At 35.2% G+C, this 18589-nt stretch overlaps 1 protein-coding gene and 1 long non-coding RNA gene across 7 annotated transcripts in view; one reads left to right on the top strand and one right to left on the bottom strand.

Moving 5' to 3' along the window:
- Positions 1-18589, top strand: part of LOC134660854 (uncharacterized) — an 848341-nt gene that overhangs the window by 665046 nt on the left and 164706 nt on the right. The gene's annotated exons all lie outside the window — the stretch shown is intronic.
- Positions 1-18589, bottom strand: part of LOC134660838 (hepatic leukemia factor) — a 132909-nt gene that overhangs the window by 56684 nt on the left and 57636 nt on the right. For 3 of the 6 annotated variants that reach the window (XM_063516677.1, XM_063516678.1, XM_063516680.1), the window contains exon 2: positions 6378-6416. The exons of 2 other annotated variants lie outside the window; for them this stretch is intronic. In XM_063516677.1, the coding sequence (XP_063372747.1) occupies positions 6378-6416 (39 nt within the window). Of the gene's footprint in view, positions 1-6377; positions 6417-9613; positions 9741-18589 lie in introns of those variants that run through there. One more of the 6 variants, XM_063516683.1, reaches the window with a different exon arrangement.

Below are 18589 nucleotides of genomic sequence, written 5' to 3'. Positions count from 1 at the left end.
AAAACGTGGAAACCCGCGCGATTGTCAAACCTTCCATCGTAAGTTTCACGTGGGCGTCATATTTTTTGTTCTTCTCCAATTTCTTGGCTATATGCGTCCTCTTAACGAATGTTTATATTGATTAACATAAACGGGTTATTCCCACTAGTTACCACCAAGTTGTTACCAGTGGTAACTACTGGGATTTTTTCCCACCTTTTACCACTGGTAAAACCTTTATTCCCAGTAGTTACCACCAAAAATTTGTTAGAGTTAAATTTTTGTTCTTCTCCAATTTCTTGGCTATATGCGTCCTCTTAACGAATGTTTATATTGATTAACATAAACGGGTTATTCCCACTAGTTACCACCAAGTTGTTACCAGTGGTAACTACTGGGATTTTTTTCCCACCTTTTACCACTGGTAAAACCTTTATTCCCAGTAGTTACCACCAAAAATTTGTTAGAGTTAAATACCAATAAAAACAGTATAAATAGTATATATAGAGTGATTTAATAAATAATTATAAGTCGATTAGTGTTTTAGTAAACTGCGTTAAGTGACCAAAAATATTAAAACAGTTTAACCGGTACTAGTACAAAAACTATAATATATGTAAGGATAAATTTAATAATCCATTTAGATTATTTTTCAAGTAACGGAGTAAGATTATTATTCTCTTTATTTATTTGAACTCTTAGGCTAGGTTATTTTATAATATGGATATAAAAATAAAATACAAAATCACTTACAAAAACAATACAAAATACGTATAAACATATTATAAAAAACCTAACCTAGGGTGCCGCCAGCAGCGAGGCAAGGCCCAAGCTGCCGGTGGTCAGGGCTGCAGAGAGAGGAACCGGCGGACTATCCGCGCCGTGTCCAAGATCACCGCCTTCAATTATTATTATTATTATTTTTTATTAGGTAATTCAAAATCACTGTATATTTATACTATACTATTTATACTGTTTTTATTAGTATTTAACTCTAACCAATTTTTGGTGGTAACTACTGGGAATTTTTATTGGTAGTGGTAAAAGGTGGGAAAAAAATTCCCAGTAGTTAATACCACTGGTAACAACTTGGTGGTAACTAGTGGGAATAACCCACATAAACCATAAACCAGGGAAGCCTACTCTGATCACGCCGCGCCGCCCGCACAGTCGCGCACGTTGCTGCGCGCGTTTCATGAAACTTTCCGCACCCACCCACGCGTCTCGGCTCGCTTTTTTTACAACGATAAAAATAAACAAAAAAAAAGTTTGCAATTCAGGTTCTAGCGGAAAATTTTATAGCTACCTACTCAATTGAATAAGTAATAAAAATAAAACAATCAACAACAAATTTCTTACCTAACTGAAAGAGCGAAGAGAAGGTTCTCTCTTTCAGCTTAAATAGGCAAAAATGCTTTCGTATATTGTCTGTCCAGATGTTTGAGACAAGTTACGTTTCTCAAACGATTTAGTGAAATGTGAGCAGGCTCGGTAAACTAAATAGGTAGGTATATGTATGTATAATAATCAGTGATCGTTAATTTTCCAGCTATTTTGGTGCAGCATATTTTTAATATTATCTCAAATGTATACATACCTATGGATCGTTGTTGTCTGGAAGGTTAATATTACTGTTATTAACCCGAATTATCTATTCCACCTAAAGTAGGGCATACAGATGCTTTTAACCAACAATGCTGCACCAAAATTGCTGGAAAATTAACGATCACTGATAATAATCAATCCATAAATCGTTTATTTGCAGATAGAATATAATACAATGCATGCGACCACAATTTATATAGGTAAGACATTACAACACTATTTTGGTAAATTTTCCTAAATAAAATCTAAAAATGCTGGGCGCAAACGAAATCCGCGCTCATCCTGATACATACCTACTTCGCGTTCGCACATAGTGAATTTGCTTTTGCTGCGCTAGTTTATAAGGTCTATAAGGTCCTATGCGGCAAACGGGTTCAACCGTTTAAAGTAAAAAAAGTGTGTGTTTTGACTAATCTACATGGAAAAATTAGAGCCTTCAATCGATTCCATTTGCCTGTACAATGAAAATGTTTGTTTAAAAAGAGACATCTTTGATAGGTACGATCATGGTCTAATAAAACATGGTCTTCTCTTCCCAGAGTGTCACTTGCCTACGTCACAATAACATTGCCACTTTATCTCAACATAACATGTTACATGGGTACATTATATCTATGGTTAATAAGTTAAAATATTTCTTTATAATTTTATAATTTTCATTTATATGTATTTTATCTTAAATTTTACAATAACACGTCATTTTTAATTATTCGTTAGCAATATCTTCCGATTCGCGAAAGAAATGTCAGACGTTCGGGTAATTCTGTTTACACTACTGGCAACACAGGATAGCGCTGTCACATTTGACAATCCGCCATTTTGTCCCTGACCGTCATCCTTGTCGAACGCGTGTTAATTGTTATTTCCTTCTCGCTCAGTGTCAGCAGTCGCAGTGTTTTCCAAACTTTTCACGTCGTAAGCTTGGTAATTAATGTTTTGTTACGAAAATGGTTGGCTGCTCTATTCGGAACTGTAAGAGTAGGAGTGAAAAGTGCAGTATAGATTTGTTTTATTTTACTATGTTTCTACATGAATAACTTAAAATTAATACCTTAAAATAATTTTCACCCTTGGTTAAAATTCTCCTACATTTTATAGTTTGAGAACCTGTAAACAGCATGATGACGTAGGCAAGTGACAGTTAGGTCATTCGCGAATCTCGGAAGAGAGTACCAGGCGGAGTATATTATTATACCATGGGTACGATTTTTTCCGGCGACTACAGAAATGAAGTCGATGCCATGACTAACAAGTTTACCTAAAACTACTTTCATGAGTTTTGTAATTGCTGAGATAAATTAAGATACCTGCTGCCAAAATTTACAATTGTCGTCTTAATGACAGAGTCATGGGGGTTCGCGAGGCCTACATACACCTCACAGATCCACTAGTATAGTCTAGAAATTAGTTACATAAGCTTGGTAAAACCCGACTATTTATTTTGTTTCTCAAAATATTCCATTCTCAATACCTAACAAGATTATCTTGAAAGGATTAGGTTTTTATATAATATTTTTTCTATTATCCAACTTTATTTTCCACGATAAACAATGGATATTTAATTATTTGCATGAATCACGAAATGCGAGGGTTGGTCCGAAAGGTGTTAGTCTAAATAATATTGTTCACGATCTTTCAGTACTTATTGGTGGTGGTAAAATATTTTTTTTAAAACGCTCTTTTTTTTACTTCTACGTGTACAATTCCTAACAAACAGTTTTGGTGATCAGTTTTTTATCATTTAATAATCAGTATTTGTTTATAAAAATATTTATATGTTAATATGTAGGTATGTGCTAAATACATTTCGCATTTTGAAAGGAGCTAAAGCACGGCTGCGTCGCCATTTTTTTTCTTGATGTTGAATAGAATTAATGTGTTAAGGGTACACTTAAACTATTATTAGCGTGTACCTGTTTGTCATGAGATCAGCCGTAAACTCGGAAGGTAAATTATCCTAATTATTTAATTCAAGAATTCTTCTTGAAGAAAGAAATATAAAAGGAAGGAATATTCCCCATTGAAAAACATTTACAATTTTTTTTTCGGTGTAAAGTTTAAATTGCTTCGTAATTATAGAATAGGTCAAACGCAATTCTACTCTTCATTATTAAAAAATAGTGAATGTGGGAGCTAAAAAATCCAAGTATAAAAAAGTCTAATGAAGCCATCGTCAACCTGTGGCTCTCAATGAAATATAGGGGCAAACTGACTTTTTCACCGGTGGAACTATTAGATTGACTGCATAATAAATAATAATATAAAGCCTAGTCGAGAGTGTAGGTCCTAAAATATGGCGTTGCGTAACCAAAAGATCTCCTTTGGCAAGATTGGTCCTTAGGTCCCAAGGATGGATTTAAGAAGTGGAGCCACCAAGATTTTTGATTGAGAGAACCCTGTAGTTGACCTTTTTATGCCCTGAGCAAACTCGACTAGCTGTACTAAGCATAATGCGTATAAGAACGGTTAGCCGTTAAGGAATGATGTTGTGGCGTCTCCCCGGTTTATGTACTAAAGTTACATTAGAATCTTAGCTGGTGATATAATTATATAGTACTTTCATTGGCATTGCGTGAAAATAGTTCCTTAGCTAGCATCTCATATTAGAATTATGTAGGTATATTGAATTCCTAAAGTCTATTTTTTTATTCGGTAGACTGAAATGACAGTTCATAGTATGAACATAAAATGTCATTTCATACTATGAACCTCGGAGTAATAATCCAATATGGAGTGGTGACAAGCACTAATTTCTATGTGAAAAATTCTGCCGTTTTCGGCGCGGGGGGCGAGGAACGCACACAAATAATGTAAACACTAATGCATTTTTTGCATGCGTCGCTACACACGCACACGACAAAATTATCAAACACTAGCATAAACTATATTCACACAAATACAAGAACAAACACAGACAACCCTGTCCGTGAACGATATGATGTCAGTTTTAAGTAAACGTAGAAGTGCGAGGGACTTGTCGATAATATTGTCGATATTTTATTGACTGAATTATAACTGTCTGCTTTAGTCAATTATAACCATCAAAAACATTACCTACATGTAAAAAGGTGCAAGTCTCGCAACGCTTCTACTACAAAAAAGTTTTGAGATGTAATGCTAATGTGAAACCAAGTCGGTTATTTTAATCAGTGCCAGGGGGTGTTAAAACCGTATCAATAAGATATCTTTAATTTGTAATACCTATAATGACTTGGCCATCGCACGGCTGCATAATGACATAAGGATCATCGTCACCTATTAAAAATAATTCTAATTGAACATAACGCTAGCGCTAATTGCAGTTTGAGCATTACACATATTTACGAGTACGGTACGAGTAAAGCATTATGTGCGATTGCCGAGACTTGCACCTTTTTACATGTAATGTTTTTGATGGGATCTCATCTCTTTTTGTAGATAGTCCTTCTTTTCGGGTACTCATACCCATACTATGTATACACACATCATAACTAAACACATCTTTATTCGTACTCACATCGTACATACATCGTAGTGTATCTTTACTTTACCTACTATTTGTAGGAACTGCAACAGTAACTCTGTAATAGCATATATTTATATGGAATTACAAACTTACTTATGCAGTTCTTAGATCTTTAAAACGTGACTGATATTGCAATATTTTTAGGTTTTGGATGGCTTGATAAGCTGAAAACTACTTATGTTTAAAATTTATTGCATCTTTTGGAAATTCAAAAAAATAAAATCAAAATAACAATATATTTATAATGTTCATATAGATTTTATCGATATTGGTTTTTATGGTGTCCCATCACTAACTATGGTAGAGTGATACCAGAGTAATAAATTAAAAGTGCCTATTTATGGAAAATGACGGCAGTAAATACCTTAAAATAAATAAAATACAATACAAATATTGGACATGTCAAATAAAAAATATACGATAGAAACTAAGAGAAAAATTAATTTTCAAACAGTAGTAGGGTAGGTGCGTTAGTTTTCGTCCAGCTCTAGTTTTCATCCACTTGACGAAATTGAATATAAATCTACATTGCTGCACAAATTTGGCCTTATTACAATCCTTAATGTCGAGACAATATATCTATCTACAAAAAATGTATTTGGCAAGTAGTAAATTAAATATCAAATATGTTATTTGCTAATCTGTCATGTGGACGAAAACTAGAGCATGGACGGAAACTAGCACAATGACCCTATATCGGTAATATCACGTTATTTATGATTTATACTATTTATTTGATTGAATGGATTATGTTGATATAAAAATAAGGTGTTATAGAAAAATAATATGTTATATAAATTATATAATAATAAGCAACGCAAATTAGAAGTTAGGTATACCTAATGAATATTTAGAAAGTCTTCTTTAAATATTACCCTAAATTAGATCTAGTACCATGAAGTGGTATCACTTTCAGATTGACAATGTTTTTTAGTTTTTTGCTAAATTAGTGCACTATTTGATAATATTTACATGTAATAGTACTTACATATGAAAAGAAACGTGTCCTTTAAGTACGCTAGATGTTTCCGATCGGTGTTTACAGGAGAAAACGCTACAATTCGGCATTTTCTGCTCCTAACATTCCGCTTAGACTGACGTTTGCTGAATGGCGTATGACGTATGGCAACTAGTTTTATATAACCTCCTTGACCGGCGGCCGCCGACTTTTGGCAGAGGGGAACGCCTGTTAATGGCGGTTCCTGTTGGTTTATTATTCCGAGCTATGAACTGTCATTTCAGTCTACCGAATAAAAACATAGACTTTAGTGTAAAAAAAATCACTGACCGTATTTTTTGTTGAAACTCGCTCCGTGACTCAGAAAATCTGTAAAGAATAATAATTCCTCAATAAATAAAAAAATAAAAATAAAATTAAATATGTACTTATGTAAGTGTTTATTTAAAGTTGTACACTACAGATTATTTTTATTAGAAAATGTCCATGTTTATTTACTCACGACCACGAGCGGAGCTCTTTCAAGCTACATAGAAAAAAAGTGTCCCAAGGTTTTAATTTCCATTCCGTTACCATTTTTCACAGACTTTGTATGACAGTAACGAAACGGAAGGAACGAAAAAGTATGGGTATTTTATTTTGGTTCACTTTTTCTCCTATTAGGCTCAAAAAAGCTCGTGATTCTGAGTAGAAATTAAAATAAAATAAAAAACAAATTAAAAAATATATTGATACAAATAAATATGAATAAAACATATACGCTAATAAAAATAGTTATTTAACAGTTTCACTATACTTATCTATTAAAACCATTTCTTAATAATATCTCAATTTTTAAATACCTACATAAATAAAATTGCAGTAAGTATGCTAATATGTTTCCTTTTTTAATTAGGTAATTTAGACGTTTAATATACAAGATGACTTTAAAGTCTTATCGCAACTTTTTCTGATAAAGCGTACGTACTGACACAGCTAACACATATGTAGTACATACTTATATCCTCTAGCGGCCCAGAGACCTATAAAAAGGTCTCCTGTTCCATTCTAATTTGAACTTTGAGTTGACAAAATAAAATTTCATTTTGCTTGGCAAGGTTTGACGTATGGGCGGCTAGAGCAGCGGTCGGCAACCTTTTAGCAGCCAAGGGCCACATAGTAGTTAACGAAGATGACGCGGGCCGCACTTTGTTAATATTTATGACTTTATCGTTTGTCAATATTACATACAAAATAGCCAGGGAGGCTCGCGAGCCGCAAGTGACAGGTTTACGGGCCGCGGGTTGCCGACCGCTGGGCTAGAGGATATAAATATGTATAAGGTGGTAGTACTCGTAGGCATTTATAAGGTGGAATGAAATATTTTATTACTTATATGCCTATTACTTATACCTATATGACTCGTATATTTTATTTTCTTACAAACGTACAGTCGCCATCATATATATCGGAGCGGCCAAGGTGCTCAATAATATCTGAACACGCACCCTAACGCCTTGACAATAGAGGCGTGTTCAGATATTTGTGAGCACCTTGGCCGCTCCGATATATCTGATGGCGACTGTACAAGTCCTAAAAACTTCACAAGCGGGCGAATAGTGTGCGTGTTCGTCTCTTTCTTACACTACACGTCCTGTGTCTAACAAATCATGAAGTTATTAAAATAATAAGTAACTGCCTTGTAGCATCAAAATGTGGTTAAATGTTAAATAGAATCTTGATTTTGGCAATTTGTCTCTTCTCTATTGCTTTCCTTTTAACTCGGGTGAAAGTCAGCATAATTTCAGTCTCGAAACCGTCAAAGTAATGAGTAAGTAGCGTTCACGACGGGCGCGCGTCACGTACTTAATATATTAGGGTCCAGCTTCAGGGTCCAGGGGTCAGGGTACAGGATCCAGGGTCCAGGGTCTAGTATCTAGGGCCCAGGGTCCAAGGTCAAGGTGCCTGGGTCCAGTCTTGGTCTTGGGTTATTCGGAGTGTAATTCGGCTATATTTCCGAAAGTTCTTTTATAAAAATAGACTAAAGGCAGTGTTGTGAAAATAGCTCGCTTGGAGAAAATGGAACTCTCTCCGGTTTCAATGGACGAGCAGATGGCTGAACTATACAAGGCGTCCAAAGAAGTAGCGATATACTGAAGCTGGGAGGTAGAGGACCTAGAGGGCTATCTAAATCACCCCCATGTATGTTCCGCGATTTTTCGTATTTTCGGAGTTATGATTTTTTTTAATTTTTCACCTATCGCCGAGTACGATGAGATTTTTATTTATGGTGACGTGAATTATTGCGGTAGAGGCTTGATTTTTTTTGTGTGCTAAGCTGATAGATAGGCCAATTCAGTATGGTAACATTTACTATCGTTAGATCTTTGAATGGAATTAAAAAAAAATTAATGCCAAGAAAGATAAAATTACCCAGTATGTTTTATTTTTTTAAGCGCCCTTGAAGTTGTGAACATACTGGGTAATTTTATCTTTCTTGGCATTAATTTTTTTTTAATTCCATTCAAAGATCTAACGATAGTAAATGTTACCGTACTGAATTGGCCTATCTATCAGCTTAGCACACAAAAAAAAATCAAGCCTCTACCGCAATAATTCACGTCACCATAAATAAAAATCTCATCGTACTCGGCGATAGGTGAAAAATTAAAAAAAATCATAACTCCGAAAATACGAAAAATCGCGGAACATACATGGGGGTGATTTAGATAGCCCTCTAGGTCCTCTACCTCCCAGCTTCAGTATATCGCTACTTCTTTGGACACCTTGTATAGTTCAGCCATCTGCTCGTCCATTGAAACCGGAGAGAGTTCCATTTTCTCCAAGCGAGCTATTTTCACAACACTGCCTTTAGTCTATTTTTATAAAAGAACTTTCGGAAATATAGCCGAATTACACTCCGAATAACCCAAGACCAAGACTGGACCCAGGCACCTTGACCTTGGACCCTGGGCCCTAGATACTAGACCCTGGTTTATCTTTCTTGGCATTAATTTTTTTAAGTATTAATTGGCAAGATAGAGAAGTTAGATAAAAAATGGACTCTTGTTTGCGGTAGACCCTCAGATTGTGACTTATTGTCGGAGTGGCGCCCCCTGCGCAGAGTTTTGCGTACCTAATATTCCCTATTGTGTTTGCGGTTGTTATATACAATTGATTATAAATAATATAATATTTTATACCTTATTCGTTTTTAGAGTTTATGATAGCACTATCAACCTACGCTAAGGTAAACATACTAGTGCTCTACATGCTAATACCCAATAGATGACACCCTGCTGTCACTTCTATAGACAATGACTTAAGTTTCAAGATGACATGTACTGGTACCGCGCCGAGCACCAGTACATTTACCTTACCATAATATAATTATAATTATTTTAAATATTGCATTTGCCTGTAGCGCCATCTATAAGTTGTTAGTAGAAACAATTCGTCATTGCGAAGCGCTAATTAGGTTCATGGACGTCGTAAATATACTTTACGACTTACCGCTAGGTGGCGCTATTAGTGCCTTCACTCAAAAAGTAATACTATGTTGCTCCTTATTGTCCTTATTGACTTACCATTCCGACTCATGGCAACTTAAATTGAATTATCTGATATAAGTTTAAAACAAAACAATACACAAACTATGAGAACAACATGAAAAATGTTAGTTAAGCTAAGTTTAGAAACTAAAACTTTAATAATAATAAACTGAGGGCCGGTCACATGTGCTCACAGTGATCACAGTATAGTTTCCTACTATTGGATGAATATCGTCCGGTCGGTAAAGCAGACAGGTATTTCATTGGACAAGTATTTCGATGCAGCAAAACAGAGCTGGGGGGAGCACGTGATAAGCTGATAGACGCAGAATATTGCGCGACTACACATAGATGGCTCTGTAGGCTGACATTTACTATGTACAAGTCTGACATGATATTACATGTGAGTGACATAATTATGATAATAATGGATAATAGTCAGGCAGGTAGAGCGCACGATTCACTCGTGTAACGACGATTAGAGGGTTTTTGTTTTTTTTAGGTACCTATTATTATTTTCATTGTTAATTTTATAAAATATTCTATTGGAAAAAGGGTTCTTCTGTTCTGTCACAGGTATTACTATTTTATTATACGGTCCACAACTTTGTTTAATTTAACCCTGATAAAAAAAAATCTATTATTAATTGCTTTATTAACGTAAATAGTTACCTACTTATACCTATCTGGTCAAATAAAATAAAAAATGACCTTTCGCATTGAAAGGTGGAGGATTCTGACTCTTAGAGACCCTATATCTCTTAGAATAATTTGATAAACTAAAGTGTCATTCTATGGAACTTGCTAATGTAAACAAACCGCTACACTAAAATTGTCTCTGAATGTCAATTTACTATTGACTTTTGCTTACTTATAGTTAGCAAGTTCCATAGAACATAATGACATTTTATGTAGGTAATCTTATAGTTCTGATACTTAGAGACATTTATTTACAACTCTAAATAAGATTTAGATTTTAATTTTTCCATGTATCTGTTTTTTTTTAAATATTATTATTATTACTTATAGTTTTTTTATGTAATTCGACATCAAGAGACCTTATACATCTCTAAGTAATTGTAATACCTATATTTTAGTTTGATTTAGTAGTTGCAGTTATAGATGGTCAAACCCATGTATCAGTAAATAGGAACCAAAAAAACTATACTCATCCTTTTCTTTTGGGTGCTAGTACTAGTGTAAGACAAAGATAGTATGATTCTCTCTGTCTATGTTTGAAATGGGACAGTCCTTTGACACACTTTAGTTGTATTTTATAATTGTTGATGTACCTATTTTTTTTTGCTTGTCGGTATGTAAATTCAAAGTTGACGTGTAAAAGTGCCCTTGTGGCCTATTTGCTGAATAAATGTCGGAGTTGAAGTTAAAGGTGATCTAAACGAAAACGTGAATTTTAGCTGGAAAAGGGACCAATGCCACTCGATAGAATAACGTGTTATAACGAGGCTACAACATGCCTAACTTTAGTGTAAATTTACTAAGTAGCATGACATACGATGGTGGACAATCACTCCGCCAAGGCAATTAGGCAACCAGCATTTTACTTGAAGTATATTTTTATGTCAGGCTTTTATTATAAGAGAAATCTTAAAATCAAAATATGAATAAGCAGGAAATCTGATATTTTTGTAGTGAAGTTGTGTTTACACCCGACATTCTTTTGACAATTTTAATCCCTAAAGCGCTGTTATGGGTAAGACAGTTAAGTAGTAGGTACAGGCAGGAAAAATTTATGTGGGAAAAAGGTTTAAATGACTTGTTTTATAATGTTTTTACACGGTAAGAATGCTAGAACCAGGCCGGAGATTTCGTCTCAAACACAAATTTGGTAAAAGAGAAATATTTCAATACTTGTAGGTCTGTATTTAATGGCTTATTATTAACCGGGCACCTAAAATATTAAACAGGAACTTTCATTGGGCATATAATAATATAATTTGGCTGTGCATTAATATTTTATTTTATTTTATTTTAGCGCCAAAAAAATATTTTAGCCTCAAATATAAGCATCATATTATTAAAAACACTGGCAGCAAAATCAAGCCACCTAAAAAAATTATAGGGAACTTAAAGTGATAAGTTGGCGCCTAAAATAATAAATTGGCAATTAATATTGTAAAACGATCATAAAATTTAGTTGTCATCTAGTTGTTCACACCTAAGTAATCAACTAATCATAACTGAGCATATCGTTTCAGCTAGGTAGTATTTTAACACGAAAGCAGCACGAAAGCAGTTAAATTTAATGAATATTGGCCACTTTTTACACATAACACCTCAAATTAATATACCAATACGCAATGGTCAGTATAATTTTAGTCGAAATTTCTAATCATGAAACGCCTAATGGCCATTATACCATTAGATCTTTAAATTTTTAATTACTAATTTCAATAGTTACCACTGTGTTCTACTAGAGTCAACAGATAGGTGCGACGATCAGCGAAGCGAGGAGGAGCGTGTTTGGTTGACCGTGTAATAACGAAACAAAATATTTTAAAAGAACTTCATTTTTTAATGAATAGATAGCCGTTTTCTTTTTAATTCAGTTGCCAAATAAATACTTGGTACCTGCCTAAAAATAATCAAAAGCTGTAACGGCATTAAAATACAACTCATATTGACATATTTTAAGGATCCGTTTTTGTTGCCAAACTATTTTAGTAGCCATTTCTATTTTTTTAAACTACCCAAATTCGATTAATTAGTTAACCGGTTAAATACGTGCCGTATTTAATTTAGCACGGGAGCGTCACGGACTAGGACGCTCGCTACAACCCGTCCCTCTCTAAATAATACAGTTAGAAAAAGACGGGAAGCTAAGGTTGACTCAAGAGTTGCCCTTATCGGCTAGCGATAAAACGCGAATATAAGATTCGTATAAAATTCACCGAAAAATGTTCGGTGAATTCTGAAACGAATCTTATCAAATGAAACCTAGTCACAAGGGGGTTAAGTTTCAGGGGCCATGTATTATTTTTCCCACGGATTTTACTCTACTGACTTATAAAATGGATTTAGAGTTGGGGCCGCAATTCGGAAGCGGGCAGGGAATGGTGTGGGGTACTGGGGGCGATTGGCCCACAAAGGTAGAGACTGCGATAAAAGCACATCGGGCGAATAGAAGGAGGCAGACGTGCCGGAATGCCGGCCGATGTCTATGAATATTTTTTTAACTTCACCAACAATTTGCCTGTTTACCTATTAGTAGGAACTGTCCGGACTCTTCGGTTCGAAAAGTTTTCAGACATTTGCGGAAGTACATATAATAACTAAAAATAAGAGACAAAGGAAATTTTTGGATATGAAATTTGAACTCGTAAGAAGTTATTAAGTTACTTCCATTCAAAAATTCGCATAAGCAAGTTTCTGGGAAAAAAACCGCACATAAAGCAAGTTTCTTAAACATTTCTTCCTAAAGTATCAATTTCATTTTTCCACAGAGTTTTGTGGTAGAATAAAAAAACCTTAAAAAAATACTTCAAAATGGATACAATAAAGTACCTACATATTATGGGTCTCTATTGTTTCCCAAATAGTTTTAAGTCATAATGTATTATTTGCCCGCATTTTCGTTAGTCATAATTTATGTGGTTCAGAAACGCGTCACTTTTCAGGATTGCCATAAAACAAACCTAACCTAAACCTAACCCATCTAGGATAACCTGACGAAAATCCTGAAAATTTAACGGTTTCAGTTTTATGATGATAATATGACAAACAATACATTATGACTTAATTAAAACTTTATGGGAAACAAAGGGACCCCACATAATTATGCCTTTTAATTTTTATATGCGCTAGCAACTGATAATGTTTGAAGTCGGAACCAAGCCAAATCTTAAAAGCGTCAACTCGACACACTGTCAAGCCGACTGCCGTCCCTGATGCGATTCGATAAGTAGGTAGGACCGAAAGTTTCAAACCAAAAAAAATATTTTTCGAATCGGTTCTGTAATAACGGAATTCTGAGATACATACCTACAAAAATACGTTCGAATTGTAAACATCCTCCTTTATTGAAGTCGTTTAATAAGGAAATAAATAAAGATAGATGTTTTACACAACGTTGGTAGCGTTTTGGAGAATTTAATTTGAGTACCTACCTAATTAATAAATTCTGTTAGCTACCAATACCATGACGATGAATATCATCGACTAAAGTAAGTTTTAGGGTTCCGTACCAAAAATGTACAAAAGGAATCCTTATCTCGATGACTCTGTCCGTCCGTCCGTCCGTCCGTCTGTCTGTCACACTGCTAAATATGTATCGCGAGAACTATTTGAGCTATCGATTCGAAATTTGGAATAGTTAGAAACAAAACTAAAATGTGTTTGGCACTGAAAGTATTATTTTATTTTATATTTATTAACTATGGAAAATGCCCAATATGAAGAGGGGGCAAAATTTTAAACTGTAGAGCGCAAATTGAACATTCCTAAACATTTTTTTATTCGTAGTGGGGAAAAAAGTATTTCTGGAGGAAAATGTGAAAAGAATAGGTCCATTCCCCCTCTTATCTCCGAAGTTTACCAAAGAAAAATTGTCAAATTTTGATATACTTAACATTAAAATTATCCAATTTTGATATAGCATTAAAATTATCAGAAATATTAGAAGAAAATTATTAATCAAACTTATAATGATGACTTTTTTTATCAAAAAACATTTTCTATTTTTATTTGCTATAACTTAACATCCGTTGCAGCGTTTATTATACTTGAAATAGCTATAAGAGTACATTGAAAATACCTTCTGTTTAACGGACTCGCACTTGGCCGGTTTTTTTATCTTATCTAAACTAATCACTTTAAAAAGATATACCTCCATATCACCGACATTATCTAAAAATACATTAATCGAGATACAAAATGTAGGTAAGGAGTAAAAAACTGATAAGGAACCTCTTGTAATTACGTAGGTACCCAAGACAAACCTTTACCGCGTTTTTTACTGGTTAAAAATTTACTTTGGTTTTGATATTTTTTGTGATCTATTCGGCCGCAAGTTCCTAAAAAAAGCATTACGCGTGTATAATGCGTAACTTTAGGTACCGACACGATGCGTATTAGATACGTACATATGTCTAATCTAATCTATCTATCTAATACCTTTAAACGAGCAATTCGTGTAGGTATATTGATTTATATATATGTCGGAGAATGGTTGAAATGTGCCATCTATCGCCTTGAAGAGGCGTTTCATCCCGCAATCTTTGACAAATAGAGCAAACTAGGGTGTACACCTGAGTGGCGTTCGGCGCAGTTCCGCCAAGGCGTCATAGAGTGCGCTGTCAAAAACGAATGAAAGCCAGAACAATTGAAATGATGCTGTCAATCAATCTTCAGATGGGATGATGAGAATGAACGGCAGAAGATGACGTCTGTGGCGGTTCCTGGGTCTAATCCACTGGTTTGCTTTGAATAAGAAGTGTAACGTATGCTATGATTTGTAATCGGTCTTATCCAGCAAAGACTGTGAGTTGAATAACGTATTTCATTCACGAGGGCTCACCATCCATGATTGAAGGTCCTGATGTGCTCCTGATAGTATGTTACGCCCACGATTCCGACATATATATTTCGGGGATATCGGAAACGGCTCTAACGATTTCGATGAAATTTTCTATATGGGGGTTTTGGGTGGCGAAAAATCGATCTAGCTAGGTCTTATCTGTGGGAAAACATTCATTTTGGAGTTTTTATATGTTTTCCGAGCAAAGCTCGGTCTCCCAGATATTGTCATTAATACCTGCAGCTACAGGTACACCCGTACACCTAGCTACTATCTATATGTATAACCGTACCACGAATCACTGACAGTGTCAACACTGATATGCTAACGACTACGTAATTTACTTTCTATACATCTCTCTCGCACTAATAAGCCAGTACGAGCGAGATGCATAGAAAGTAAGTTACGTTCAGCTAGCGTGTCAGTGCCTATGTGGTGGTAGCTGTACCAGATATAATAATTATTTATCTAGCATGGGAAAACTGCGCGTGTATAGCCCGACCAGAAATTTTAGATATTAAGAAGTGGCAATAGTGTGGTGTCTTTATTTGAAAGGGACGACACTACATGTTGCCACTTTTTTAATTTCTACAATTTCTTATCGGACTGTACAAAGTGGCATTCTAGTCAGAGTGGTGCCTGGTGGCTCATAATTTAGCGAGCTCCGATATCGTGGCGCCAGTACCGCTCTGATTTATACCGAGCGGGAGTACCTACACGTTACGTAGCTACATCTCATTGTGCTTTCAAAGTTTCCATTCAGGGAATCAATCCGTAGTGCAGTGCACTCTCTACTCCGCGATACGCATCCATAAATGTTCATAATATGTGCGAGTAAGTACCGTAAAATGGGGTGAGTAGGGTTCGCGGGGAGAGTTGGGTTATGAATGGGGAGAGAAGGGATGAAAGGGGAGTGAGATGGATTTTTAAGGCTACTGCTACAAAAATAATGTATTCCAATTTAAAGTGGAGCTATAGTAATACTCATAAAAAAAATCGATCCAACAATCTTCCAAAATCACCTTTGTATGAAAATTCATCTCACCATTCTCACCCCAATTACGAGGGACTGCGGGGTGAGGTGAGATTTCCTGTTTATAGTCAAAGTTATGAAATGGAACTACCTAAAATAAAATAAAAACTAAAATACAAACGTCCGGAACACTTATTATATACACCATTAAATTTGCATATGTAAAAATAAAATGTTATCGAGGTTTGAATGTCAGTTTTGCACCTACTCACCCCATTTTACGGTACATACCTATATAATAGTCAGACTCGATGGCCGATGTCTTTTGTCTTAAATGACTGATGCGTACTGCATGGGCATGACTCCCGACTCTCCTGAGGTCCCAGTGTGGTAGGAGATTGCGTATATCCTTCTTGTCTCCTGAAGCACTTGCCATTGATTATTATATTAGGTAAACCAGATTACCTTACTTAAATCATCTGGGAAACCGAGCTTTTGCTCGGAAAACATATAAAATTTCTAAAATGCGCATTTTCCCCGAGATAAGACCTAGCTAGGTCGATATTTCGCCCCTGAAAACCCCCTTATAGCAAATTTGATCGAAATCGTTAGAGCCGTTTCCGAGATAGCCGAAATATATATACATACAATTATACAATACAAGAATTGCTCGTTTAAAGGTATAAGATATTTATTATCTACTGATATGTAGGTGCCTACAGTAATTCTGAGTAAGACCATGTAAGACTTGGTCAAAATTCTTAATGCAAAATGGTAAATAAACTACCAGGGCTGCAGAGTGCATTTACCACAAGACCGCACACTGTGCAGGCATGTGCCAGCTGATGAGCAATATGTTATGTATTTGTTGCGAACAATAGTGCACCCGAGTCAACGATAAAGGCTCTGTTAGGCATGCGACACTGACACCCAGCACCTAGCCCCAGTCATGACAAGTGAGATGCTTTATATACAGGGCGAGACCGTGCTTCACTTCGTATAACAAACGTATTAACTAATAAGTAAACTATTTGTGATAAGTATTTTACATTATTGTAATTGGTTGAAATAAGTAGTTGAATACTTTTATCGTGCTCACGTTTGAAACATTTTTCGGCATATTCTAAAATGTGAAGATATTTTCTATGCAAGGCAACCATCGACGCATTCATCAGATTATTCAAATTGAACTCGATTTCGCCTCAAATTAAATTGATTATTACTGATCCATCATGAAAACGCTGTATAGTAAAAAAGATCTGTGATTGGATCTGAGTTATCACAATTTTTGCGCTTTATACGTGAAAATATAACCTAAGACCGTCCTTGAGGCGACCTAGATATTGCTCAGGTATGGTTTTTCATTTCCCTTTTATTCTGCTGTCAGCGTCTCATCGCGCATATTTCGTATTGGCGCCCTTCCCGGCCCCCGGGGCTCAGGCGCGCCTTACATAAAGATACTTTTTCAGTCCCACTTAACCAGCTCAATTCAAGAATAGTATTAAGTAAGCCTGAGCATTTAATGAATAATTTAACTTGTAAATGTATTATACGGACTCATAATATGTAAATATACCTACCAGTAGCGGCGCGTCAAACATATCCATAGGCAATTAAGCTGGGGCTAATTTGGTTTACATATTTCCTTTACAACTCTGCTCAAACGTCCTAAAACCGGCAAGCCGGTGGGATTCGGCTTTTATGGATGCGCCGCCACTAATACCTACCTATGTTATCGTACTAATTATACTGAGTGTGGCTGACAAGCAGGTTTTCCCTGATCTCAAGCCAAGTTCATAAGAAGAGAACTGGCGAATAAAGCGGCCGTGTGTTAATATATTTATATTATATACACGTACCATTTGGAGCCACTTTTTCACCCCTAGGTAACTCAAAATCTATTCAACATAAACATTAAATTTGGTTATTACCACCTTTTTTTATAAATAAGGATTCGCAAGTGAACTCACAAAATCTCACATGAGCAGCACTTGCAAAATCAGTGCGTTTTAATAAAGTTACCGTCTACCGATTTGTATCGTCAATGCCCACTTACACGCCAAAATGATAGCGTTATCGATAAACATTCTGCTTGTTGTCACTTGAGAATCGTTTAGATTGTTATCTATAGAATACACAAACCTTGGCGTGGCGCTGACAGTAAATCACATCCATCAGTTTTACGGTATTACTATTAAGTATACTTACTATTATAAAATAATTTATCTCCGATGAAACTTATTTCCCAATAAATAGGTAGGTAATTTAAATATTCCCATTTATATTTAGCTATCTATGTTCCATAAATTTTGAGAAAATATAGGTATCTTATGATGTTATAATATTTATATGTACGAGTAAGTATGCAATGATTAAATCTATAATAGCTATAAATATAATAAGTTTACCTTTCAAATGACGATTATTTTCCGCGTTATTTAGTAAGTATGGAAAATAATTAAATAATCAAATTGCTATAGATTAAATGATCCCATTAATATTC

This window comes from Cydia amplana, chromosome Z (assembly GCF_948474715.1).
Source record: "Cydia amplana chromosome Z, ilCydAmpl1.1, whole genome shotgun sequence".
NCBI classification, from domain to species: Eukaryota; Metazoa; Arthropoda; class Insecta; order Lepidoptera; family Tortricidae; genus Cydia; species Cydia amplana.
The sequence above is the reverse complement of the archived record's forward strand: the minus strand, read 5'-3'. Positions and strand labels throughout refer to the sequence as shown.